Genomic DNA, 26,372 nt, shown 5'->3' on the forward strand with positions numbered 1-26,372 from the left:
GCCTTCATCGGCAAATGATGGCCTCGTCAACGAAGTCTGCACAATTATCTTTTTACCCATCTCTTAATCAATTTAATCCATATACAATTGGAATTAAAGGGCTGGTTCCTTTTTATTTTTTTGGGGATTTTGAAAAGTCAAAGGGAGGAGGCTTGCTTTTAGGGAGGTATTAGCTAGGTTATTTTTTTGGGGAGGTTCTTTTTTTTTTTCTTTCTTTCAAGCAGTAGCTGGGGCCGCACAAGACAAGGCTAGGGCTGGAGGAGGCGTGCACAACAGCTCTCTCACGGCTAGCTTCTCTCTTCTCTCTTCTCTCTTCTCTCTTCTCCGTTACTCTCTCATCTCTCTCTTTCTTTGAACTCAATTTTGTTAAAATTAATTTTATTGTTAAGTTTTTAATTTATTCAAAAATTGGATTAATTTTTGTTTAAAAATAGTTTGTTTAATTCAAGAACTTTCTTTTTACAAGATAAATTTCCTGTTTAAATCTCTCTCTCTCTCTCTCTCTCTCTCTCTCTCTCTCTCTCTCTCTCTCTCTCTCTCTCTCTCTCTTACATTTAAATTCTTATTTTAGCATTATTATTGTTAATTTCAAATTGTCTTCTTATTTAAAGTTTTTGTAGGGATTTAATTATTTTCTTTGGGTGTTTTTATTTTTAAAGTTGGTATTTTTATTTAAAATGTATTCTTGCTTGAGTTTATGCTTAAAGTTAATATTTTTATTTAGTTGAATGATTGTAGGGTTTAGTTCTTTCTTTATTCTGGCATTGAATCTGATATTTATTTTAATTATTTCATGCATATTTAATTTTTAGTTAGAACTTAAATTCTATTGTAAAAACCTTAAACATCTAAAAATTGAATCTGAACTGTGTTCAGTAACCTTTTCTTTTCTTAATTTTTTGGGATTACACGAGTTTAGAATTAAAATGCATTCCCTAAGGAGACTATTTGACTCTTGGGCTAAATATTACACAACTGAACTCCTATAATTAGGATAGCTTCCAAGCTGCTCAATTTTCGAGTGAGTCATCTTCAACGGTCATAATTTTCGAAAAATCTATAAATACCCCTCATAACCTCAAATTAGCAATTTTGATTAACTCTAAATTTTCTTTAAACCCTTTGTTAATGAAAGTTCCCCCAAACCATTTTTTATTGATAAAATCATTTCTTTAGGGCATATTTTTATCAAATCTCTTCCACTCTCTTTCCGTTTATTTATTTCAAAATTTATTTTGAAGGAGGGCATATTTATTTTGGGCATTTATTTTATATTCATTTATTTTTACTCTCATTTGCATCTTCATTTATTAAAATCATTTTTGAGAGTAGCCTTAAGATTTCTCTCGGTTATTTTCATGATTAACATTCTAGGGAGAAATTATTTATTGCACAAATATTTTTCCAAAGCCCAAATTCCTAGATTCTCCAAATATTCTTTATTTGCAAAATTACTTATAGGAGAACATATTTATCATAAATATATGCTTATATATATATATATATATATATATATATATATATATATATATGCATTGATTACATATATATAGAGCTTAAGCGTTGTACATATCTGCTTGTATTAAGAAGCATTTTATCATGTACAAAAATATTTTTATTGTACCAGTTGGGTTCATCCCATAAATTGAACTAGGGAGTCTCAGCCCCGTAAGTGAGACAAATTAGGTTTAGCCCGTAATTTGAACTGGGGAGTCTCAACCCCGTAAGTGAGACAAGTTGCGCTCAACCTTGTAATTGAGCTGAGGTTTACCTCATTCCATAAGGAGAGGTTGTAACGGCTTCTACTCCGCCCATTTAAGTGAGCAGTTTTAGTACAATCCTTAGGGGGTATGCCCAAGACAGGAACATACACTGGTTTGGCTAAACCTTGACAACAAATATCATGTGTCTCTCTCTTCCTATCTTATTTACTTTTCGCACTTTAATTTCAATATGTGTATGCTTGTTCATGTTTTGTTATAACCATCTTGCATGTACACATAATTAATTTAAATGAAATATGCAACACACGTGTATATATGCACACATTGCTCACTTACTTTACATACATGTTTTATTTTGAATGGGATATGAGACGTGGTGAATTGACGTAATTGTTTAAATTAGCGAAAAAATTTTAAAATGTCCAATTCATCCCCCCTTTTGGGATCACACCAATTCCAACAGAAAGGAACTCAAATTCTAAAATTATCTACCAAATCAAAACTCTCTCTCTCTCTCTCTCTCTCTCTCTCTCTCTCTCTCTCTCTCTCTCTCTCTCTCTCTCTCTCTCTCTTTCTCTCTCTACAAAAACTAAATCCCACGTAAGTCTCTTCTAGTTCATTGCCAAGAAAATTTGTCTTTCCCTCCTTAAGAAATCCTGTGTACCTTTTCTCAGTCGTCCTATACCATCTTTACTCTTACTCAAATTCCACACCCCAATCATTCCCACCTAATAAGCCTTATTTATTTGTAATTTCCCCAATCATGCCTATCTAATAGGCCTTATTCATTCGTGATTTCATCCAATCACTAGTGCAACACTCATTATGAGTGTCATGAAGGTTCTCTCTCTCTCTCTCTCTCTCTCTCTCTCTCTCTGTAATGACCCGAGAATTTAAATAATTAGAAAATACGATAAATGAAATGGATAATGAAGGAAAAATGAAAGAAATTAGAAGGAAAAGCAGGCCTCGTCAATAAATGTCCTGTATTTGTCAACGAGTGTCCTTCTAAGCTCGTCGACGAAGTCAGCTTCTCGTTGACGAAGAAATCCCGAGAGAGAATTTTGGAAACCCTGAATTTCGTCGACAAAGGTATCTTTTTGTTGACGAACACCCGTGTCTCGTCGACGAAGCCCTACGTATAAAAAGGGTTTTTCTTCATTTTCAGCGTGAATTCTCGAACTCTCTCGCCTCTCTCTCTCTCTCTCTCTCTCTCTCTCTCTCTCTCTCTCTCTCTCTCTCTAAAAACGATCCCCCCAGCCTTCTCTCTTTAGTTTTGGGCCGGTTTTGACTCGGTTGACGATCCGAAACTACCACGAGGTTCGTGGGATCATTCTCTTCAAGGTTGTAGGAGCTGATCGTTGGATTGTGAGGTATGGGAAACATCCCAAAATCAAGGTAAGTGAGTTATTTTGGGTTTTCCTTAATGAATAATGTTGTATGGAGCCTAGGAAGTAGTAAATAAGTATTTTTCTTAAGATTTAAGTTAATTGGAATTTATTTTAATTAAGTTAGGATTTTTGGATTCAGGGTCCAAGTGAACACTGCGGGTATCAATTCGAGGATCCTGCTAGCATAGTTTGAAATCAGGTAAGGGATAAATTTATATATTAAATCAGGTTTTCATGAATTAAAATGTATTATGTGTTATTTATATATATAAGTTTATATGTGGGTTTAAAATGCCAGCCATGAAATTTATGTTTTCTGAGCTTAGGAATGTTTATATAGTTATGTACATGTGAAAGTAAGCGAATGAAAGTGAAAAAGAATTTTCTAAGGAAGTAAGTAAGGAAGGAAATGTATTTTCAATATATAAATGTTTAATGTTGGTTGGCATATTTTTTTCAAGGAATGTATATGAATTTTACTGTTAAATTGTGTGGCATGAGATTCTATGTGAATATATGTTAAATATACGAGATGTAGGTCAAGTAAGTAAAACTTTATGAATAAAAATGATATGGACAATGTTGCTTGTGTATGTTAAATGCAACCATTTAAATGTAAGACAACTGAAAGACAGCCATGTTAGCAGATTCTAGCGCATTTCTATATGGAAACTAACTGTAGCAGATTCTAGCGCATTTCTATGTGGAAACTAACAAATGATGGCTAAAGACTAGCTGTAGTATGAAGTAATGAAATGAATTGTTATGTAATGAAATGACAATGTAATGAAATGAAATGTGAAACATGAATGATACAAATGAGAAATAGTGACTTTAAGTGAAACGAAATGCAAAGTTAAGTTATGAACATGAATGAATGTGTATGAATGTATAATGACAGAAAGGAATGATGTATTATGACATTAGAAGAATGTATGTATGTAGAACATGTTAAGATTGGGCAAGGTGAACACTTTGCTTGAGGGCTTGCCGAGAAAGGCGAGTGCACTAGTAGCTTTAGATGTGGCAGTAGCTGCATAACGTACTAGGGCAGAGGGAACCTACTTGTATGGGCGAGTAGAATTTCCTATCCTTAAGGCCTTTGCCAGTAAACTATTGTTGAATGCGTGAGTACGAGATCAAGTTAAGACTTGAGGACTTATTAAGTAAGGTGAGTACCCTGGTTTGCTTCAGTCATGACCTTAGGGTTACCTAAGTATCAGAGCAAAGGGGTGCTACTTGTATGAGTGGGTAATCACCCATATTCTTGAGTAATCTCATGGGTTAAACCTTTGCATGTGATTGTTTAGGTTCAGAAAACAATTTCATTGCTACATGATGATTTGTAAATGTAATTAAAATAATATCTATTTACCTCATGTTAGTCACACGCTGTTTTAATATATGTATTTTTTCCCTTACTGAGATGCGTCTCACCCGAATATGAATGTTTCTTTTTTAGGACATCCTCGAGGTCAGGCCTAGAGAGCTCGAGGGTTTTAGCATTTTTTAGGATTGTAAAAGAGAAAGGGTATATTATGATAAACTTTGGGGATGTAAATATTCTATGTTTTACTTTTTTATGTTTAAAGGTTATTGAGTAGAGAATGGAATGATTGTGAATATACTGGAATGTTTTGGAGATGTATGTATCTATGGAAAATGCAGGTGATGGATAAATTTTATGGATTTCTAGTTAGGATATAGCAAACTCTGGTATGATGGAATGTTGGTATTGTAGAACTATGTTTATGGAGATTATGGTTATGTTTTCCGCTGCGAATGTATGTAAAGATTTATGATTTATCAGGTTATTATTAGGCATAATGCACCGGACCCGGATTTAGGGGTTCGGGGCATTACACACACACACACACACACACACACTCTCTCTCTCTCTCTCTCTCTCTCTCTCTCTCTCTCTCTCTCTCTCTCTCTCTCTCTACTCGTATAGGTTTTCTTAAACAAAAAAACAAGAAATGGTGAGTACAATTTTGATGAATTTCATATGAAGAACCACCATGAACATGTTAAGTTCACAATTTCAAATATTTATTGCATTAGGTTTGTTTTTGTTCCAAAATTAAGAACAAGTCATTCATTCAAATATGCACACATGTATTTATGTTTGGGAGGGTCTTTCTAGCCCATTCAATGAAAATTGACAGGCCAAAGTCCTTGGGCACAACATGGAGATAGATGAAACGCTATTAGGATTGCTTATATTTGTAATTATGAGTTTTTGCATACTAAGATTTCTTGAATGAATATCTTTTCACTTCTTAAAATCTGAATGTGAGTATTGTTGTCTTGGGGATTGAAGTTATTTTGTAGTCTTATGAATTTTGAATACGTGTGTTTTATATTGACATGAGACTTCGAGGTTATATTGATTTGACTAAGATTGGCTTGGACCAACTAAATTTATTAAGATAAAATTTCTTTACTTTTTGAAATTTCAAGTAAATGAGAGTCGGTGTTAGTTGATATTGATCTTATAATTGAATTTCTCAAGGTTATAACAAAAATATAAATGCCAAGAAAACAAGGCATTCCACATTTTTTTCTAGTTCATGAAATCTAATTTGAGTATTGTAATATTTTGATAGTGTTATGAAAAATAGGTTATGCGAAATGTGGATGTCATCCCAGCTTCCACCACCCAATCTCCCACCACTTCGGTTTTCTACCCCAATAAATGTCATGTTATCCATATTGTTCTATAAAAGGGCACCCCACCCCTCACATTTGGAAGACACATCCTTACATGCTTGTATACTCACTTGCATGCTTGAAGTAAGTAGAGTATGGAAAAAAAAAAAAAATGAGAGATAAAGAGAAGAGAGATATCTTGTACAAGGTCAGTTTCGATATTTTGTTCAAGGCCGATTTTAATTCATCTTATAATTCCGTCCATGATAGTGAAGTTTTGATCCCATCCGCCCGTGGAGTAGGCATAGGCGAACCACATAAATTTCTATCTCGTGTCTATTTATTTTCTATTTATTTTATGTATCTTTTATAACACGTTATTAGCATGAGACTCTAACCAACTGACATATTTCTTTAACTAGACTTCCACCATTAATTTCTCATATTAAATAAGCTAACCCTTTAGTTAACCCATACAACCATTAACTTATATCCTTATCATATGGGACACATACCCTACATGTGGGACCTATATCATTCATGTGGGACATATCCTTTGGGATATAAATCCTACATTCTCCCACTTGGCCCATATGAATGATATTAATATGGATTAACAAATAACCATAATGTGCACAAAACATTAGCTTATTTATACTTTTTAATGAGATTACCATAATATCATAATTAAGCAACCCATTAGTACAAGTCATGGCGGTAAATATCATTAAAGCGACATTTTTCCTTCCATGTACCACAATACTAATAAACCACACTATGATCCATAATAGGAAGTTACCATACTATCCCTATAATGTCTTTGTCAAAGACCATTTATGTTTAACAATAAACCATCTCCATAATCACATGATTGATGGTAAACAGAAATAATATTCAGAAACACTTTTATTGATATCATTGTACTTGTTATAGAACAAAATATAAAGAGCTACAATCATACATCAATGATTACAACAAAGACTCATGTGATCAGCATGTTCTTTAAATGTCTTTGGTGTCAATCCTTTCGTTAAAGGATTTGCTATCATGAGCTCAATCCTTATATGTTCTATAAGTACTGTCTGTTTCCGAACTTCCTCCTTAACGGCCAAATACTTGAGCTCCATATGCTTGGCGCCACTAGAATATTTGTTGTTTTTAGAGAAAAAAACTACTATGGAATTATCACAATTAATTCTCAGCGGCCTGGCTATATTGTCGACAATCCCTAGTCCCGAGATAAAGTTCCGCAACCACAAAACCTGAATCGTGGTCTCAAAGCACACAACAAATTCAGCTTCCATAGTAGATGCTGCTATGATAGTCTGTTTGGCGCTCTTCCATGATATTGCTCCTCTAGCTAACAGGAACAAATAGTCATACGTTGACCTATGACTATCAACGCATCCAACAAAATTTGAGTCGGAGTAGCCAACCACCTCTAGATGATCCGTTCTCCTATATGTGAGCATACAGTTTCTGGTTCCTTTTAAGTATCTCAAGACTTTCTTTGTAGCTTTCCAATGCTCCACTTCGGGATTACTTTGGTACCTCCCGAGCATCCCAACTGCAAAACTAATATCTGATCTCGTACAAGTCTGCACATACATCAAACTCCCAACAACAGATGCAAAAGGAATATTTTCCATACTTTTCTTTTCGAATTCATTCCGTGGACAATCTTTTACATTGAACTTGTCCCCTTTACAAATAGGAGCACGAGTTGGTTTATAATCAGCCATATGAAATCTTTCTAGAACTCTATTAATATATCCTTTCTGAGACAACCCTAACAGTCCAAGTGATCTGTCCCGGAATATTTCAATTCCAATCATATAAGTTGCCTTACCCATATCTTTCATTTCAAAGTTCATAAAAAGAAATCTCTTGGTATCATTCAATAAGCCAAGATTGTAAAGACCCGAAAAATTAAAATGATTAAAAATAATAATAATAAATAAATAAAATAACAAATAAATAAATAAAAGGAATGACGTGAGAAAAAGAAAAAAAATTAAAGTAAAAAAATTAAATTAAATTAAGATAAATTAAATAATTAAATAACTAGTTGTTAAATTAAATATTATTGTATTGGATTTATAAAAAAAAATAATTAAAATAAGATATATATATATATATAAAGTTACTGACAGAATGAGATAAGAAGAGAAGAAGAAAGAAGAAGAAGAAAGAAAGAAGGAAGAAGAAGGCAGGAGATGCACGCCCCCCCCCCCCCCTCTGAAAAATATTCCTGAAGTCAGCCACTCCGTCTCCGTCCCTCTCCTTTTCTCTCAATTACTCGGCGAGTTTGCGACGGATCAGAAAACGGAAGGTGCCGTTAGAATTCTGGTTCCGCTGCCGACATTTCTACTAGAGCAGATTTTTCATGGGAACGGCTTAGGTACTGCTCCTGAGAAAAGGTAATTTTTCTCCATTTTCTCAATTTCGCCATTAATATGTGGTTAAATCGACGAACGAACACCACCACGGGGTCCTAGTCGTCGTTATCGTCATTTTGACGTAGGTAATTTTCCAATTGGGGTTTTCTAAACCCTACTCCAAAGCGAGAGTGGGATTTGGGAAATTTGGCAATTTAGCTAAATTTAAGGGTATATATATTTATTTAGCAATTATGGCCCTAGGAAGTATTAAATTGATATTTTATTCATGAATAATTTATTGGAAGTAGGAATTTAATTACAGGGTCCGGGTGAGCGCCGCAGGTATTTTTTGGAGTCCCTGTTGGCGTAGTTCAAGAAATCAGGTAAGGGGAAAAATATATATTAAATCAGAATTTTTATGAATTTAAATGAAAAATAAATTGTGTTATATGTACGGGTAATTTTTCAGTATGGGTAAAATGTCAGCCATTTAAATTATATATATATTTTTTAAGTTTAGGGATGTTTATTAGATATGTATATTTGAAAATGAACGGATGAAAGTGGAAAAATATTTTCAGTGTAATTATATAAGGAATGAAAGGTATTTTCAGTATATAAATATTAAATGTTGGTTGGCTTATTTTATAGGCAGTGTATGAATTTTATTGCTAAATTGTGTGGCATGAGTAAATAGAATGATGTGTGGAAATATATGTTAAATGTATGAGATGCAGGTTAAGTAAGTAAAGCAATGAAAATAAAATATGATATGGACAATGTTGCCTGTGTATATTAAATGCAATCATGTAAATATAAGACAGCTGAAAGACAACCATGTTAGCAAATCTAGCACACTTCTGTGTAAACTAACTGATGACAGCTAAAAGGAGCTGTGTTAGTAGATCTAGCACGTTTCTACGTAGACTAACTGATGATGGCTAAAGACCAGCTGTAGTACGAAGTAATGAAATGAAATGTTATACAATGAAATGACGATGAAATGGCAATGAAATAAAATTACCAAGGTAAATGATACAAATGGGAAAGAGTCACTTAAAGTAAAAAGAAATGCAAAGTTAAGTTATGAACAAGAATGAATGTGCATGAATGTATAATGACAGAAAAGAATGATGTATTATGATATTAGAAGTATGTATGTACGTAGAACATGTTACGTTTGGGCGAGGCGTACCTTTCGCCTGAGGGCTTGTTGAGTAAGGTGAGTGCACTAGTAGCTTCAGATGTGGCAGTAGCTGCATAATGCATTAGGGTAGAGGGAACCTACTTGTATGGGCGGGTAGAATTCCTTATCCTTAGGGCCTTTGCCGGTAAACTATTGTTGAATGCGTGAGTACAAGATTAATCTACCACTTGAGGGCTTACTGAGTAAGGTGAGTGCCTTGGTACGCTTTAACTGCGACCTTTGAGTTGTCTAGGTATCAGAGTAGAGGGGTGCTACTTGTATGGGCGGGTAATCACCCCTATCCTCGGGTAATCTTGTGGGTTAAATATTTGCATGTGTTTGATTAGGAACAGGAAATGGTTTCAGGAAATTATGTTAATGATTTGTAAATATTATAAAATGATATGTATAATCTCATGATGGCCACACACTGAGTTTAATATATTGTTTCTTCCCTTACTGAGATGAGTTTCACCTGAATATGAATTCATTTTTTTCAGGATTTCTCAGGATCAAACTTTGAGAGCTCGAGATTTTATAATATTTTTGGAAGATATAAGAAAAAGGGGATATTTTTATGTTAATTCTGATATGTATATTTTATGTTTTATATCTTTATGTTTTAACTCAGTTATGAAAGGATAGTTGTGAAACATACTAGTATTAGTGGATAATGTTTTGGAGACATGTATATAATTGAATATTGCTGGATGATTAATTTATTATGGTTGGTAGTTAGAATTAGTAAACTCTGGTATTATGTTATGTGGAGACTATGGTTATGTTTTCCGCTGCGTATATTGTGGATTATCAGGGATTTTATCAGGTATAACGCACCGGACCCGGGATTAAGGGTTCGGGGCGTTACAAAGATCGTTACTGGCAAGTAAAATATCATCAACATATAGAATCAGAAAGATAAACTTGCTCCCACTGACCTTTAGATATATATACTAATCAACAGTTTTTTCTTTAAAACCAAAGGTTGTGATGGTATCATGAAACTTAAAATACCATTGCCTGGAAGCTTGTTTAAGTCCATATATTGATTCCTTTAATTTGCAAATCATGTGCTCATTTTCTTCAATCATTAAACCTTCAGGAATATCCATATATACCTCTTCATCTAAATTCCCATTTAGAAAGGCAGTTTTCACAATCCATTTGGTGCAACTCTAAATCAAAATTAGCTACCAAAGCCATTATGACTCTAAGAGAGTCCTTGTTAGACACAGAAGAAAACGTCTCTTTATAATCAACACCTTCCCTCTGAGTGAAACCCTTTACTACAAGTCTAGCTTTATATTGTTCAATGTTGCCATTACAGTCGTGTTTGGTCTTAAAGACCCATTTACACCCAACTGTTTTAAACCCATTAGGAAAATCAATGATGTCCCAAACTTTATTCTGTTCCATAGATTTCAACTCATCATTTATGGCATTGATCCACTTTTCAGAATCATCACTTTTAATGGCCTGTGAAAACGTAACCGGATCCTTACTAGTTCCTAAATCATAATCAGCCTCTTGCAGATATACTAAATAATTATAAAAAATAGCTGGTTTCCTTACTCTTTGAGATCTCCTTAATGCTATTTCTTGTGATTTTTTTGCAATTGGCTCAATGGTGACATTTTCATTACGAAGTGATACATCATTATACTGTTGTTCAGTGTTATCATGCCTTTCAACAACTAAAGGAATAAAAATTTCTGTTAAAGGTCTAGAAATCGATATAGGAACCTGAATTTCTTTAATGACCACATTTCATGATATATCATTCCCACTGATTTCACCATTTTCAAGGAACTTTGCATTACCGGATTCAACTATTTTCATACTATGATTAGGACAGTAAAACCTATATCGTTTAGACTTTTCTGGGTATCCGATAAAATACCCACTCACAGTCCTTGAATCTAATTTCCTTTCATTTGGACTATAGACTCTAATCTTTGCTGGACAACCCTAAACATAAAAGTGCCTTAAACTCGGTTTCCTTCCCGTCCACAGTTCAAAAGGAGTTTTCCGAACTGCCTTACTAGGAACTCGATTTAGCACATACATTGCTGTTTTAATGGCTTCCATCCATAATGAAATGAGTACTAAGGAATTACTCAATATACTCCTAACCATTTTTATAAGAGTACGATTTCGCCTTTCAGCCACACCATTCTGCTGAGGCGTACTAAGCATTGTGTATTGAGCACAAATACCATTCTGTTCTAGGAATTTAACAAATGGTCTTGGACATTGTTTTATGCCATCATACCTACCATAATACTCACCACCTCTGTCAGATCTAATGATTTTCCCTTTCCTATCTTATTGTCACTCCACTTCAGCAACATATGCCTTTAAAGCATCTATTGCCTGAGACTTTTCATGCAACAAATAGATATAGTCATACCGTAAAAAATCATCAATAAAGGTGATAAAATACTTTTCTCCACCTAAAGATGGTGAGTCAAAAGGCCCACATTCATCAGTATGAACAATTTCCAGTAGATCCTTACTTCTTGTGGCTCCTTTATTTGTATGTTTAGTTTGCTTTACTTTAATGCAATTAATACATACATTGAAATCAGTAAAATCAAGGTTCGTAAGAACCCTATCCTTTACCAATCTCTCCATTCTTTCCCTGGATATATGATCCAGTCTTTTATGCCATAAGAAAGAGGAATTCTCATTTATTCTACTATGCTTAGTTCCAATATTATGATGCAGAGTGAGGAGTGTTTCAACAAACTTTTTATTAAGATTAAATTTATACAACCCCTCATATAAAATACTAGAGCCAACACATAAGTCACCTTTCATAAGACGGAAACCTTTATGTTTAAAATACAAACCATAACCATCATTATCTAATCTGGACATGGAAATTAAGTTCCTAGAAATATTTGGAACTGGCAAAGGTATCAAACAAAGTCTACACAAGACCTATCAAGATCCAACTGACCAGTGTCCTACAATCCCATAACCGAGGATAAACTTGATTTCCATTCCCCAAGACTTATCATGTGTTCATTTTTTCCTTACACTCTGGATCGTAAGTAGCCCTGCATCAAATTGGAAAATTAACAGTAGAATATAGAGTTCAAAGTTCTCTCAACCAAAGTGTTAGAGGAACTTGTGTCCATGATTTGATTCGGAAGAAACATACATAAGACTAAAAGCTTTACCTTTTCTTCTTAGAACCATGCTTTAAACTTTTACGGGCAACTTTTCTTTACATGTTCAATAGCCACGACAAAAGTAACACTTGAGACCATATTGTTTCCCTTCCTACAGAAGCCTCACACACCTGACTAAGTACTCGCCATTTCCTACCTTCAATGGATTCGCTCTTTAAACTTGCGGGTGTTTGTCTTTCCTTTACGTCCAGCGAGGTTGACGTCATTGACATAGCCGTGCACGGAATGTTGTCCCGTTGTTTGTGAGTCTTGCCGCTAGGGTGTGACGAACATGCGTGCCATTAATTTCATATCACAGTCCCATTTGTATTCTAATTGTGTTTAGTTGAAGCTGAAAAAAGGCGCGTCTGAGGAGGTCAAAGATTCAAAATAAACAAACAAGGAAACTGGTTTCTATGAACATTCTAAGGCCCAAAGTGGGAAGTCTAGCAGCGAATTAGTCATGGTGACGAGGCAGCGGTCAGGTCAGGCCTGAGCGACCACAAACTAGCTACTTGGCTACCAAATCAAAATTTCATGGGTCAGTTCATTCATTCAGCCAGCACTAAGCCGTTCCTAACAAGGGACTTATGCAAGCTAAATACAAACGACATCTATCCCCCACTCTGCACTTAAAGAGATTCCTTGGCGGGTGATCTAGGTTGAGGGAGTGTGATTTAATAGTAGTTGCTTTAATAAACCCAGTCGCAGAACATCATACTTAATGGGGGGGGGCGATCCCTTCCGCCCAGTCGACCGAGACAAAAGCCGGGTGGTTCCGAAGGGCGGGTCATTGGTACGTGAAGGCACCCAGAGTATCCATGCACAGGAGCGTAGCCAAGCCCAGAACCACCAAGGGAAACGAAAGAATCCTGTCATGTAAGTCCACGTCAGAGATTAAGCGTGGCCCATTAATATCGGAACAAAGAAGCGAGGCGAATGCAAGAACAGAACAGACACGACAATAATCACAAAATGCTCCACTACATTTAAGGCGGTTGGGGGAGTAGAACAGTCATTGATTAATGGCGCTCAATGTTGGATCAACTTACTGCAATAGACTAAGCACTACACTTACTGGGAAGGGTAATCATGTCCATGATCATTAATTGACTCACAACCTTTAGAAAGTTTGATTGGGTCGGGCACCTTTGGGCAAAGGCTCCCATTCTCACTATTCAGTCCCTTTAATTATCCTGATTAAATCAATGATTATTTGAAAAGTTTGGTGCATCCTTGGGTCAACCATAATATTCAAATAACCATTCTATTATTATTTTTTGCCAGATTATATTTCAATCACTGTTTACACGTTTTCACAGTAAGATCACTTTGGGGACAACAATGCTTAAGCAGAATAGAAACATTATTGATTCCTTGATGCAAAAAATTTATCCATAAATGACACAGATAAGTCCAATCGGTCCCAATAATAAGACTAGATATTTTTATTTGATACTATACTTTGATGTAAAACACTCTACTGATGCAATGCCATAGTGCATGTGGGGTTCCCATTAGTAATTCAAGTTTAATAAAATAAATTATTTGCATCAGATCAGTCCGGTGCCCGAGCAGCTCACTTTAATATTACTATAACAGGGGAAAACCGTACAACAACGGGGCCACATGGAAGAAAATGCTAAAAGTGTCAACCAAACAAAAATTCCAATGAAATCCCATCAAGTAACACCAGTATTTTAGTTTTTTGAGTACTCTAGTAATATCAATAATTACCTAACCCACAAATTGTAGTTTTAACAAATAACCCGATGAAAACCGATAAGAAGAAGCGAACAAATATCATAATGTGCAATCTGTAGATATATAGAAGGGAAGTTCTATGATAGCGTTTATTCCAACATAGGCTCTAAGATCACTTGTAAGACAATTTACCAAGAGGCAATTATCACGGTGTGTTTAGAATAATTTCCACGTAAATTATACTCGCAAAAATATCCAAGGGATCGGTCAATTAGCACACGAACGGCAACATTCAATTAACCTTTTATTGCTGAAAAATAAATAATATCGATAAACGGTATAAACTTTACATACCAGTAATCGACCATTACGAACTCTAGTTGAGAAGTAAGCTACCAATGATCCTTGTGACGAATTTTTGTGTTCTCCCACTTTTTTCACATCTTTCTTCCTTCTCCCTGATCCTTTCACTCCAGATCTAGAGACTTCACTCCTATGATTAGAGATGATCATAAGACAGAGAGATGGACACATACATCTAGTATTGACCTATCTTTTCTTGTAGCTAACCATCAACTGTAAGCTAAACTAACCGCTTAGACTTTGATTGAAGCTTAACGTTTCCGTTCATCCTTCTTAAGTCTCTCTTTCTTAAACCCTTACCTTCGAGCTGTAAGCTTGATGTAATAGCCTGCCTACTTCTAGCTACTCTACGACTTTCCCCTGACATCCCCATAATAGTAGGCCATCCATTCTATATATATAAATATTTATTGATATACTTACTTATAGATATTATTATAAGAGAACCTCTCTCTAAATCTCTTCATACTTTCTCCACCTTACCACCATTAATTGATCCTCATATAAATAAGCTTAAACTCTTTTTCTTTAGTTACCCCATACACACAGAACCGTTATTAGTTATAATCCTTTTATCATATGAGACACATCCCAAGCATGTTTGGAACCTCAATATCATCTCCTTTTGGGACATATCCTTTGGGATATAAATCCTACAACCCAAAAAAAAAACTCTTCAAACCCTAAAATAAAACCTCCTCCTAAAAGCTGATGGGGATCCAACCTGGCCTTTGTATCGCCCTTTTACACGATACTAACATGATGACCGTGGCTACGCCTCGTACCCGATCTCCACTCCGTTGCTACCATGGTGCCAATACTTGGACGACCCTCCAGATGTCCACGATTTTTATATCTAGTTTTTTGAGGGAAACGACCAGGTATTTAATTGACAAGATCTGTCTATCTAACTTCTTGGTAAGAAACTATTCTTGTGTTGGTGAATGACTTTATTTCTATGTGAAGATTTTGCATTGCGTTAATTTATTTATGTTTTTCGTAGGATATGCGTCTTTCAAGACTAATTAGGTGCGTGAAGACCATGCTGAAGACCCAAGTGAAGTTTGAGTACGCAAGTCCAACTTCAGAAACCCATAATGGCCACCCACATAAGTCCTCCAACTTAGCTCCCCAACCGAGTTTGTCCTTCCTTTTGGAATGTGTTTCAATTAAATTGTCAGAATTTGAATTGTAATAATGCAAGACAACTAAGCTTGACTTGTTGCTCTATAAGAGGGTAGGAGTTCCTTTTTTTTTTTTAGTACAGTATTAATGTGGTGTAGGTTAGATTTTTTTTTAGAAAGTTTTTGTTTTTGAAAGTTTTAAGAGTTTTTTGTTGCAAGTTTTGTTTGAGAAGATTTTGATTGTTTTAAAGCTTTGTGTCTCCCAGGACTTAAAATGCCTATAAATGCCTCTTATTGTAAAAACACATCGTAGACAGATACTTTGAAGTTGTATATATTGATTAGAAGCATGTCTATTTGTCTTTTGTAGCGTGTAAAACATTGTTCCTCCTCCTTGTGAGTGAGTAGTGTGAATTACGACGTTCTCTCCGAGATTCAAGTGGTGGAGACCACGATACGTATCCAATTAACCTCCATCGATCAACCACCAACCTCTCCTCGCATCTACTACTCCTCCCACGCCCCCATCAACACCATACGGCCAGCACCTTCATACACCCACACGACGATCATCATCTACACTTCATTGTTGCATTCATTTTGTGATTCAAAGTTTGTACGAAGGACCAACGGTGTGACCTAACTACGTGTGGAACAACATCAAGTCATCCAAACCAATATCTTGGTAACTTCAGTACTTGTGCTTGAATATTTTGCTATATCTTAGGGACCCTTTCTAGTTGATTAAAATCACATCTTTGAATAGCCCATTTGATCCATAGATTGTCATATTGGTACTTGTTAGTTAAAATCAATTGTATGAATATTAGTTTGCTAACATAGAACTTTTATTCTTGAATCTTTGAAATAACAACTTTTCAGCATATAACTTGATTCCTTTATGAAAGAAGATTTGGGACTTAATTGGCTGGACAGTCATACAACCTTTTTAAAATCCTTGTGACATTTGAAATAAGCGATTTGGTTGTGTTTTTTCGGGAATTAATTCTTAAATTAAAGTGTTTAAGTGTATGTGCTTGTGTGAGGGTTGAATCGTAGGACATAGGTCGACCATTCCTGTCCTACATCAAAAGCCCTAGCAGCCCCCCTTTTATTGAAGACCTGGCGCACGACATTTGCATTCCGTGTTGTTTGCATGGGCGGGTCACATCACCATGAAGCTCAACTCTCCTTCTTTTCAAGCCCAGGCCGGTTGCACAAACACGGAAAACTCAAGGATAACCCAACCATTTTAATTGAAGTCCCTAGCCACCTACGATACCCAGCGCATGCGCATGGGTTGGCCGCTGTTCACGTTGTCACATCACCTTTCCCAAGAAAAAAAAAAAAAACATTCGACCCAACTTTAATATCTCTCGTCCAACCCACGTCCATCCTTTAATATCTCACGACCTTCTTCCTTTTAAAACCCAGCTCGTGGCCTTCACTCCATGCTTCTTCACGCGGTTGGGCTCCTTCACACACGCACACAGCTTTCATATGGATTGCATGCATGGCTTCATCTCACATGGCCTCCTTCTTCATGCATGGTTCGGCTCCTTCACACACGCACACAGCTCAGGTACATTGTTAGGACCGAAAGAGCCCATGGGTGGGCTTGATACACATTGGTGAACACCAACTTGACCCAAAAACTTAAGCCTTTTGGGTCTTAGGGCCAACCATGTATATAAACACACATCATCCACTCTAATTTTTCAATGTGAGACAAGCTCACAAGTGGAATTCTCAACAATCTCCCCTCACTTGTGAGTTCTAACAGCTCCCCCTTGAACGAAAATCGTCTCCCTTTTGGGAGTAAGCCCAATTCTCCAACAGTTGCTCAAATGGGCCTTACCATTGGCACCTTAGGTGCGTTGGATTGCATTTCACGTGTCTCCGAACCAATTCTACCTCTCACGTATTAACCCTATTCGGATCCATCCGCAGCCTAAATGATCCTTATTGGCCTCAGCCACACACTTGGTCTTTGAACTGTTAGCACGTCAAGAGAATTAACTTCACATCTCAACTTTTAATTATGTCGCTCACCTAGAGTTACGAATTGTCGGCTCTGATACCACTTGTTAGGACCGAAAGAGCTCATGGGTGGGCTTGATACACATGGGTGAACACCAACTTGACCCAAAAACTTAAGCCTTTTGGGTCTTGGGGCCAACCATGTATATAAGCACCCATCATCCACTTTAATTTTTCAATGTGGGACAAGCTCACAAGTGGAATTCTCAACATACACGTCCTCTCTTTGTGTGCATGACTCGGTTTTAATTTCCAAAAAATTACCCTACAATAATAAAATACAAAAATCCGTAAATTATCTATTAAAAACCCAAATATTGTAAATTGAGTTCAATATTGAAATATTGAACATAATTAGGCATTTAATTAAAATTATAATTTTTAATGCATGAATTTAAATGACTAATTACGCAACTTTGACGCGTAATCAGTTTTATTTGATTTTGATTACATTTAGGCATGTTTAGATTATTTTTAGTTGGTTAATGGTTCTCGTTTTTTTAAATATTAGTTTTGATGCTTGGAATGATTTTGATACTTTAATTGTAAATCCTATGTGTCCTACTTGTATCCACAGTATTTCTCCGCCATAAGTGAGAGTTATCAATAAAATTGGGATTTTTGTTATAAACAAAAAAAACAAAGCTTAAGAGAAATCCCACACATAACATTAGTTTCTCCGAATAATATTCACTGCACATAGAATTAAATGCAAAGATAAACCAATTTAATGTAGATAAGGTACATCAAATTGCATTATGATCCTATTTTTATCTTATCCCTAGTTTACTTTTTGGAGGTTTATGAGTCTTTCTAAGGTTTTTTCTTAGAAGAAGAACTAAGACAAAATGTTCCTTGAAGAAGAACAAATATATATATTGTTTTGAGGGGTAAATAAAAAGGGCACGAATTGAATAAAAAATTATGATCACTTATAATAAATTTCAAGAATAAAATACCATTTAATCTCTAGTTAGGTCAACTACTTTTCCCTTATTTTATCTTTTATATGTGGTATGTGTAGTTGATTACAGATGTGTTAATGTCTAGCTCTTATCTTTAGACTTACACTGTTCACTCATTATAAATTCACATTTAGACTATACTTATCCTATGTTTGGGAGTGTAGATTTTAGATCTTATGTTTCAATTTGTATGGACTTGTGTAGATTTATAAGAAACTCAATATAATTTTATCCTACATTTTGTCCAAATTCACACAAGTCCAAATCAAAGGTCCGAAATCCATGCTCTTAAGCACTAACTTAACTTCTATATTTATTTATTTTTTCTATTGTCCAACATTCTTAAAGTTTCATGTTTTCTAACATAATTAAGCAATCATTCTATGCTATTTTCAAGGGAAGCTCTTAAAAGGTCAATTTGTTACAAACTTTGTAAGATTAAAATATTTGGATTTAAGAAAATATAAATCAGTTTAGAAACAAGAAAGAAATAATTTCCTTTAATACTCATTGTTATCATAGCTATAACAAGCTTCAATCTGAATTTTTACTTCGTAATCAGAATGATTACTTAAATCATTAAGCTAAAGAATCCAAATTATTGTAATTTTAGCAACATTTAAAGAATCAAACATAATAGTTCCAATGAGATCAATAATAAGACAATATGACCATTATCAAGTCATAGATCTTAATCAAAAGACATCGATTTAGTATGGCGTCTCTTGCAAACATTTCTGCCAAAGAATTCAAGTGCAAAGTTAAAATCACATCCGAGCACTTTGCAATCAAGTGAAGCAAAACTGGTTAATCCATTTGTGCTATTAAATCACATTAGTAATGGGTACGGATTTCTCAAAACAAATCTTACAAAGTAGTTACCTAAATGCCTCATTCTACAAAAATATATACTCTTTCATGCAACTGTAAACTATTTTGAATATCAAAGAATCCATAAGAGATGGAGGTATCACAAATTAGGACACAACTTAAGGAGGGGTTTAAAGTTTAAACCCAATGAACTGTCCACACGCCGACAAAAAAGGTGTCCTCATGATGGTAAGTGAGCTTATTGCTTGAGAGGGAAATGCTATGGAGAAAATTTGCCCTATGTTGAAATGACATTGAGAAAATTTGGGCAAAACAAGATAAATTTTAAGAGCGAAATGGAGTTCTATTGTCACATGAAAATTTTGTTTCCTAAGCTTATGTTAAGACAACATGGATGACTTGTTAAGTCACCCCTATACTTGCTCACAATTATAATTCTAGGACGAGTTCTTTAGGTCATCCCCTTTTAGTTGTCCCCTTATATATATTTTCTTATAGTGTGCAAACTTATTATCAACTACACATTTGGTACGTAAGAATAAAATATAATTGAACATAATGAAATCAAATTTATCATCGAATGTTATCATATTTTTCATTCAAATTTTTATTTTATTTCTCTCTTATCCTCTTTCACTCTAAACATAATGTAGTTTAACAAAAGTAGGAAAGATAATTCTATTTTTCAAGAAAAGGTAAAAAAAAATAAAAAATCCCTAGGGCCATGTGTAGCCCGCGTGACCAACGAGGAGATGACAGGAGGGAACCAAAAAACCAAGAAGCAACAAAGCCCACCTCGAAACCTAACACATGGCCCTCAAAAACTCAACTTTAAAGAGGTTTATAATCGGAAAAAGTACTTTTATTCAACATGTTACTTAGTTTTTTGAACAAAAAAATTATTTTAAAAATAAACTTTACGTGCAAAAAAACAATATTTAAAATTGAAAAAAATGCTAACCTTTCCTTAAAATGCAAGCAATAAAATGAAAAAGAGGCACAAATGTACTTATTAAACAAAATTTAGCTTATAAAATTTCCTGTGTTGTCATATTTGTAATTGTTGTCTAGGCCAAGGCAAATGAGATATTAGTACGAGTTGATTGGAAAAAAATGATTATATAAAGTCCTAATGTTATTTTAAAATTTTAGTCAATTTTTAGGTGCGCAAAACTATTTTATGCTTTCATACCTTCATCACCTAAGTCAATGTTATCTTTTCACGAGCATGATTCAAGTTCTAATTATTGGATCTTTACATGTGAGCTCACATGAGTAGGATTAATTTTCAAAGAAATGGTTATTTGGGGGCCTTGCGTCAATGGAATATTTGTTTCATTTAAGATAAATTATAAGAGAGAGAGAGAGAGAGAGAGAGAGAGAGAGAGAGAGAGAGAGAGAGAGAGAGAGAGAGAGAGAGAGATAGTTAACTTGACATAAGTAATTTTTTAAAAAAGTTGCATATAGTGTCAGCAAAAATTACTTAAAAATATTTTACCTAGGGATGTAGTTCTTGATAATTTTTTCCTTCCTACTAAATTAGGGTTAGGATTTTTCTCTGTGTGCTGTGCAGCTAAATCATAACCAACTAATCAAAATTCAACTATTGATTAATTCTCATTATGCAAATCCTAAAAAGTATTACAAATAAACTACAAGGAAAAGGTTCACTTATTCCTCATCATCCTCTCGGGAGAGAATGGCTATACATATGTAATTAGTCAAATAATAAATAAATAAATAAAATGAGAGATACAGAGAATTTGGAGGCTATGCCTATGATGCAGTGGCGGCTGATTAGTGACTGTTTAGACCTTAGTATTCATGTAAAGGTAGCTCTTCCTGTCACCAGGAGAACTGGATTCTGTATGCACAGAAGGAAACCCACAGTACTTGCTGTCTATCTTTGCTGCACATATGACAACACCATACTTATACAGCTCATGTTTCTGGACAAAGGGCTGAGCTGCATATTCCTCAAATGGCATCCACTGCAGGGGAAAAAAAATAAACAATATGAGGATTGATCATGAGCTACTGCAAGTATTTTGGATTATTTTCTTCTCTACTGCAGGCAAAAGCAAACAAAGATGTGGGGATTCTTATAGATTTTAAGAACGCAGGCCTCAATTCACACCATTACATACAAAGAAAACTATAACTATTGCTGATTTTATAGATTTTCTTTGATCTTTTTAGAAGTGAATTAATATTTTTAGTACCTGGGCAGCATCTAGCTCTAATTCCTGCTTCTGGATATCAAAAGAAATGGGCTGCAGCATGCACAGGATGTATAATTCTGACTTCCCAAAGAATGATTTATGGCTTTCTCTGTAAATGATGTTAATCAAAGCAAGGTAAGGATTAGTGCCTTTATGATACTGATCATAACAGTGATGGGTGTCAGCAACAAAAAAGGCAGAAGAATGCAAAAGTGCAAGCAGTTCGAATTTTGAAAGCAGGTGGAACTTTTTGATATTAACCAAACCTTGTACCTGAAAGCCAGCACTTCTACAAATTCTGTGTCAATCTGAAGCAGCAGCAGAAAACCCAAAAATCTTAACAAAGTATTAAGATAATATATATATATATATATATATATATCTATATCTATATCTATATCTATATTGAAATGGGTAATGGTTCATATTCAATTCAAATGAACAAACAAACCGCACACTTATCACTTACGTTTGTCTCTTCTTTTACTTCTCTCACTGCAGCCTCGCAAATGTCTTCCCCCTATAGATGACAAAGCTTTATAAAATTCCGAAATTACATACTTTACAGTATATATGTATGACGAACTTAACCCTATCTACATACCTCATCAACACCTCCAGTGGGAAACTTCCACACACCTGTTCCTTTAAATTTTCCAATTTTTTCTTGGACAACCAGCACCTTTGGACAAAAAAAATTGCAAATTGACTAATCACTAGAGAGTCTCAAGTATATGAACTAGCTAAAGTACTGATCAGAGAACCATTACAGCATGGATAACACAATTGTTTCAGAATTCAGAAAGGATCACATTAACCCAAACCCCACCTCTCCAACCGGGAGGAAACATCGACAGTGTACGTGTGGCCTAGAAATTATTGGATTCAAGTAAACTAATCGTTCATATCAAAATATTTATCTATGGAAAATACTGAAATAAAATGATTGCTTGGCTTATTGCTTATCTCAATAAATATTTCCTAGTACAAGAACATGAGCTCCAACTGCTTTTGTGCTGCAATTTCAGGTCTAAAAACATGGATGAAATTGCGTCATTGAACTTGCTTCCTTAAGAGCTGTGCTTTCCACTTCTAAAAGCAGGCTTCCCTTTCAGTATAGAAACTTTGGGGATTAATTTCCATGATATGTCAATTCGAAGTTCATGTGAAAATTCTCAAGATTAAGAGACGCCATACCACTCGTGAAAAATCCTGTCCATAAGTTGGTTGGAAATTTTTTGGTTTTGCCTCCTTCCTATTGATCTTTTATCTCCTCTCATTATGGTTTATAAATTTTTATTTTTTCCATTTTTTTCTCGAGAGGGGCAGCAGCTGGGGATGTGATATGGTCGGTGGGTAGTTAAAAAATAGAAATGACAAAAATCGGGGCCCCGGGGGGGAGGGGAGATTACCTCTCTTTTTTCATTCATGACAAATGCAGCAATAACCACTTTGTGTGTCGCATTGGCAGGGACAGTACTTAGACCTTCATGAACCCAATATACAAGCATCAAGTATTTGGGCTCAGCATTGTGGTACCAAAACCCCTCCTGCAAAGCCAGATAATAGAGATGAATCAGTAGTCACTTACTACAAGAAAAAAATCAATGAACTTTTCACTTCTCAGGAGCCACTATGACTAGATTCCATAAAAGCAGCAGTCACCTTAACTGCAGCCTCAAGAAGATTTACTAGCTCAATAGGCAATTTGAGCCAAACACCTTTCCTACCCTGCAAAACATTTGAACTAATTAATCAAAATGGATCATGTGATCCTCAATCATATGCATATTTTTAACAAAGCTCAGGTAGTCTCTTTCCCCTCACCAGCAAGCTTCATCAGAGCATGATTGCTGCTTTTGGGTCCTCCCAAGCAGCAACAACCAGTACTTTTTCATTTGAATAAAAAAATTATAAGCAGTTTGAGCTACAAGATTGAATGAATAGGCATACACTTATCACATGCAGGGATATGAAGCATATATGACATGATATACATATGGGGACACAGCAAATCTTAAAGATATAAATCACATTTTGAAAGACCCACTCAATAGTAAGCATATTATATTGGATAAATTTAAGTTTTTATTTAAACAATGTATCACAAATGCTTATGTATCTTTTAAATTATTTTTCGATTCACTAAAATTCTCAAAATACAATATTTTTCATTGTAAATGTCAACAAGTTTATTGAAAATTTCCATTAAAAAAAATATATTTTGTGTATTATTCTTTTAACATTTTGGCTGGTTTTTTTTTTTTTTATAATTATGATTTATACAAATAAAAATGAGGAAAATTAAATTACAAAGTGTCATGATCTATATCGTTAAAAAAAACGAAAACATATAACGGGTACTCTTCTTTACTGAATATTTTGAATAACAATATTTTAAAAAGCGAAAGTGTAAGAGGAGGCGCTTGGACCCTTTAAGAAGCTAGGCGTAAGCACTAAGGTGTTGGCTTAAGCCTTTTGAGAATTTTGTTTTTAGATAAAGATGTAGATAATTACATATATATATATATATATATTTCTAAAAAAATGAAAAAAAAATTTAAATCACAAATTTAACAAAAAATAAAATATAATTTGCAAACTACTCGTTTGCCATTCAAAAACTGTTAACTCGAATTCATTACATAGTTCGTGACAAGAGATATGACACTTCAAAGTTGAAATTATTTTCAACACTTAAAATACAACTTTTAATTATTTTGGAGAAATTGAGGGTTAAGAGTTTTAGAAATCAAGCTTATATCATGGCATTCTTTTTATATAAACATGGTGAATTTTCGTTTCAACCCATGACTATAAACATTTCATCATGTTTGGTTGAATGGAAATCTCGATGGAGAGTAACAAAATCAAGTGATAAATATACCAAACATGCAGAAAACAGTAGAACACCTATGTCCACGATTAAAATTGTTTAGAAGAGCAGAGCAGAGTACCTGACGTCTGCAATCTAAAATTGAAAATCTGAGAAAGTCAACGAAGACCTCAGAGTCCATTGGCTCCTTCATCTCCAACATTAATCCCCCATGGACCTCACTTTCATTTCCTGCAGCAATCATTCTGTTTGCAGACATTAATTGATTCCGAAATAATCAGAACAAAGAAATTAATGATCAAAAGTTTATTTTCTTTCTTTCTTTCTTTCTTTGGAAACTGCGGCTCCGTAATGAGAACGTGGCCATCTTCATCCCCCCTCTTTATAGATTGGAGCTCTAACAGAAGAAATTAACAAATGCCGCGGATTCTTTGAGTTTGACTCCTTCGCTGTGTAATTTAGGGGTTGAAGATGGTTCAATTCGTGGGCCGAGGACCTCAGACTTTGATTTCTTTCTTTTCTTCCATTTATTTTTCTTGCCCCAGAGAAGTTGGAAATGACTCATTCGTTCAGATGGAGATGCAAAGAATTGTAAAACAAAAATAAAATAAATCAATCAATCAAGAGAGCGGTGTACAATAATAAAAAAATGTTTCGTAATAATAATAATAATAATAATAATAACAATTATTATTATTATTATTATTATTATTACGAAACATTTTTGGTCAAACCATCCCCGCAGTGCAGTCAAATGAAATTTTTGTATACTGCTCGTGTATGACCATAGAATATGAATGATCACCGGTTGAACTTTTAATTATTGTGAGTTAAGGTTTAGAAGAATATCAACTTGGTCGCCCTTCAGATCTTCCCGAGCACTTGGGGGAGACTCTCAATATTTTTGACCAGGCCTGGGCCTATCGGCTAAGGCCTTCACTCTATGGATTAAACATAACTAGGCTCCACAAAGCCCAAAACTTGTAGTATCAATAGAAAACTAAGAGAAAAAAAAACACAACTTTTATGTTGAACACTTGTTAAGATAAGAAATTATGAATTGAGAAAAATGTTCATTTATACTATCCGATGGCTGGCCGGTCAACTGACCCCTTTGTAAAAATTAGTTTTGTCTTCTTTTAATTTCAAAATCATTTTAAAACATTTGTATAAGATAGACATTTTATGAAAAAAAAATTTCACGTTACTTTGAGGTCCTCTGGTCAATTTAAGGTCATATTTGAGTTTCAATTAAATCATATGTAATACATGCACAATTAATCCTTAATTACTATTACATCCCAAAAATTAAACAAGTTTTCATGCTTTTGCTCCTTGAATATACCATGGAATACATCGAGGTCTGCTTGTTCAGATGCTCTTACGGCTTCCATTAGCATCTGTTACTTGTGCTTCCTGAGATGTAAACATGTTCATACTCAATGCACAAATGAGACGCTTGTTGTTTGTCATAATCAAAGTAGGGATCAGATTCAAAAAATCAACAATTTCCCCCTTTCTGATGTTTACAAACATCGGAGCAAAATTAGGTTTGTTTGACAAGGCTCCCCCTAACAATATGCAAAATTCAAAAAATATTCAATATAATTCATATTCAAACATGAAAACTTATGAATTTTTAAGTTGAGCATTTTAATGCAGGTCAATGTGTAATTAATGTTTGAAGCTTTCTTTAAAATGATATTCAATTAAACACATGTGTCATTTTCCATTTTGTAAATAACAAAAGGACAGAGAGAAAAGATCTTTTGCTCAT

The 26,372-nt window shown here is 34.6% G+C and overlaps 1 protein-coding gene across 1 annotated transcript; it reads right to left on the minus strand.

The window, feature by feature from the left end:
* Positions 1–21,126: 21,126 nt before the first annotated feature.
* Positions 21,127–25,132, minus strand: LOC131152808 (nudix hydrolase 2-like). The gene is made up of 8 exons (XM_058104681.1): positions 24,717–25,132; positions 23,425–23,490; positions 23,172–23,309; positions 22,364–22,441; positions 22,229–22,279; positions 22,033–22,067; positions 21,760–21,868; positions 21,127–21,528 (listed from the first exon to the last, which is right to left on the minus strand). Exons 1-8 carry the CDS (start codon positions 24,852–24,854, stop codon positions 21,346–21,348), a joined length of 798 nt encoding a protein of 265 aa, XP_057960664.1. The 5' UTR covers positions 24,855–25,132; the 3' UTR covers positions 21,127–21,345.
* Between the last annotated feature and the right edge of the window lie 1,240 nt (positions 25,133–26,372).

Source organism: Malania oleifera, chromosome 4 (genome assembly GCF_029873635.1).
Source record: "Malania oleifera isolate guangnan ecotype guangnan chromosome 4, ASM2987363v1, whole genome shotgun sequence".
NCBI classification, from domain to species: Eukaryota; Viridiplantae; Streptophyta; class Magnoliopsida; order Santalales; family Ximeniaceae; genus Malania; species Malania oleifera.

Bases quoted from the DNA above. Each gene is read 5' to 3' on its own strand.
- LOC131152808 (XM_058104681.1), bottom strand. From the start codon at position 24,854: ATGTCTGCAAACAGAATGATTGCTGCAGGAAATGAAAGTGAGGTCCAT. The intron at 23,491-24,716 runs GTACTCTGCTCT...AATGTTTTGCAG, and splicing joins TTTTAGATTGCAGACGTCAG to GGTAGGAAAGGTGTTTGGCT. The intron at 23,310-23,424 runs GTGACTGCTGCT...CTGGCTTTGCAG, and splicing joins TTCTTGAGGCTGCAGTTAAG to GAGGGGTTTTGGTACCACAA.